The sequence below is a fragment of the Sinocyclocheilus anshuiensis genome, unplaced genomic scaffold (assembly GCF_001515605.1).
Source record: "Sinocyclocheilus anshuiensis isolate Anshui unplaced genomic scaffold, SAMN03320099.WGS_v1.1 C32826639, whole genome shotgun sequence".
In the NCBI taxonomy this organism is placed as follows: domain Eukaryota; kingdom Metazoa; phylum Chordata; class Actinopteri; order Cypriniformes; family Cyprinidae; genus Sinocyclocheilus; species Sinocyclocheilus anshuiensis.
This window is the reverse complement of record NW_015620336.1, coordinates 1-1,539: the sequence shown is the minus strand read 5'-3', so window position 1 is coordinate 1,539 and position 1,539 is coordinate 1. Positions and strand designations below refer to the sequence as shown.

The following is a 1,539-nucleotide window of genomic DNA, read 5'->3' as shown; positions in this document are numbered from 1 at the left end:
AGAGAGAGAGAGAGAGAAATAAAACATATTTATATATAAAACATACTATATATATATATATAGCTAAGTTTATAGGTAAAAAGGAGAAGTGAAAATATAAGACGACAGATTAAAAATAAAAACGTTCTGATTTAACATTCTTACCATTGTGTTTCATATGGAGGGCCAACTTAAATAAAATAATTAAAATATGTGTAAATATTTAAATTATCGTTATGTAAGTATGTGTAAAGACAGATTTACAATTCTCGCATTTCGTTTTAAGCAAAGTTCACTTTATCGTTGAAATACAATTCAAAATGAAATATCGTAACTTTTAAAAATTGCATACATACACAATATTTAGGGCTATAATATGTTGGTAAATGTTGCAGAGACATGGTTCAAGGACATTCAAATTACTCACAAACGCGCAACAAAGTAAGGTACTTTATTTTGAAAAATATTTTTCCAGCTTCACACTTTTGAAAAATCATGACATAGCGCTTGTTGGCGTGTTGACTTCTGGAGGTTTGATAGTTTGACTTGAGTCGCCAAATCTCCAAATGATTTATGCCATTAATTCGGGTTTATACTGTAAATAGGGAATCTAAAGGTTGCCTCTGAAGGTGAGTGTACGGTGCACAGCAGTATTTTAATGTGTCCTTTAGACACATCGTATACAGTAAGTGCTTACTATATCGTTTATATAACCTAGATCTTTTATTTGAACATCACTCATATATGTTAGTTCAATATATATCATGATATAGCCACACTTTATTTTTATATTTCTACAAATCACGAAATAATTGTGTTCCAATTTTTTAAAGCAAGATGCCGCCACGCATTGATGACGTAATGAAACTGTGTTGCGAGCTATCCGCAAATCAACAAGTAAAAACCGCGGTAAAGCAGTCTGGAAAAGGAGCAGCGGCCGCTGGTGGTTTGGCTTTTGCAGGAGGCTTAATAGGGGGTCCATTGGGAATTGCAGTGGGCAAGTCCATTCATGCCTTACATACAGCATACAACCATATATATACTGTAATATGTGATGCTGGTTTCTCTTACCTGCGCTTTTGTCTTTTTAAAGGTGGGGCTGTTGGTGGACTGATTGGATGCTGGATGACCAGTGGACAGTTTAAACCTCTACCTCAGGTTATCATGGAACTGACACCTGACCAGCAGCGCAGACTCTGTGAGGATATTGTAACCATCCTAGGCTCAATAACATGGACTGATGTTGCACAGCTGACTGCCCTTGTAATGGGAAACGCCACACTACAGCAACAAGTGACCGCTGCTCTTCTGAGCTATATACAAAAGGAACTTCAAGCTGAAGTGCATTATGTAGACTGATGTAATGAGAAACAACATTTCAAACCTTATAATCATGTGTCATACGGGTTGTTTGATTGGATGCTTGAGTACTGTAGTTGAAACTGGCGTACAGCATATTAGTACTGTATAAAAATGTTTTTAACTTTATATGGTACATTTGAATCTGTGAAATCCTATTTCCTCCACAGGATAAAAAAGGTAATTGTGAGGTTTTTTAAT

At 35.5% G+C, this 1,539-nt stretch overlaps 1 protein-coding gene across 2 annotated transcripts; it reads left to right on the top strand.

Moving 5' to 3' along the window:
• The first annotated feature begins 453 nt into the window (after positions 1 to 453).
• On the top strand, positions 454 to 1,517 carry LOC107683025 (protein C19orf12 homolog). 2 transcript variants are annotated; one of them, XM_016479118.1, is made up of 3 exons: positions 454 to 608; positions 817 to 976; positions 1,073 to 1,517. In XM_016479118.1, exons 2-3 carry the CDS (start codon positions 817 to 819, stop codon positions 1,336 to 1,338), a joined length of 426 nt encoding a protein of 141 aa, XP_016334604.1. In that variant the 5' UTR covers positions 454 to 608; the 3' UTR covers positions 1,339 to 1,517. The 2 variants fall into 2 exon arrangements, with proteins under 2 accessions (XP_016334604.1, XP_016334606.1); XM_016479120.1 differs by having other exon boundaries at positions 813 to 976.
• Positions 1,518 to 1,539: the final 22 nt, after the last annotated feature.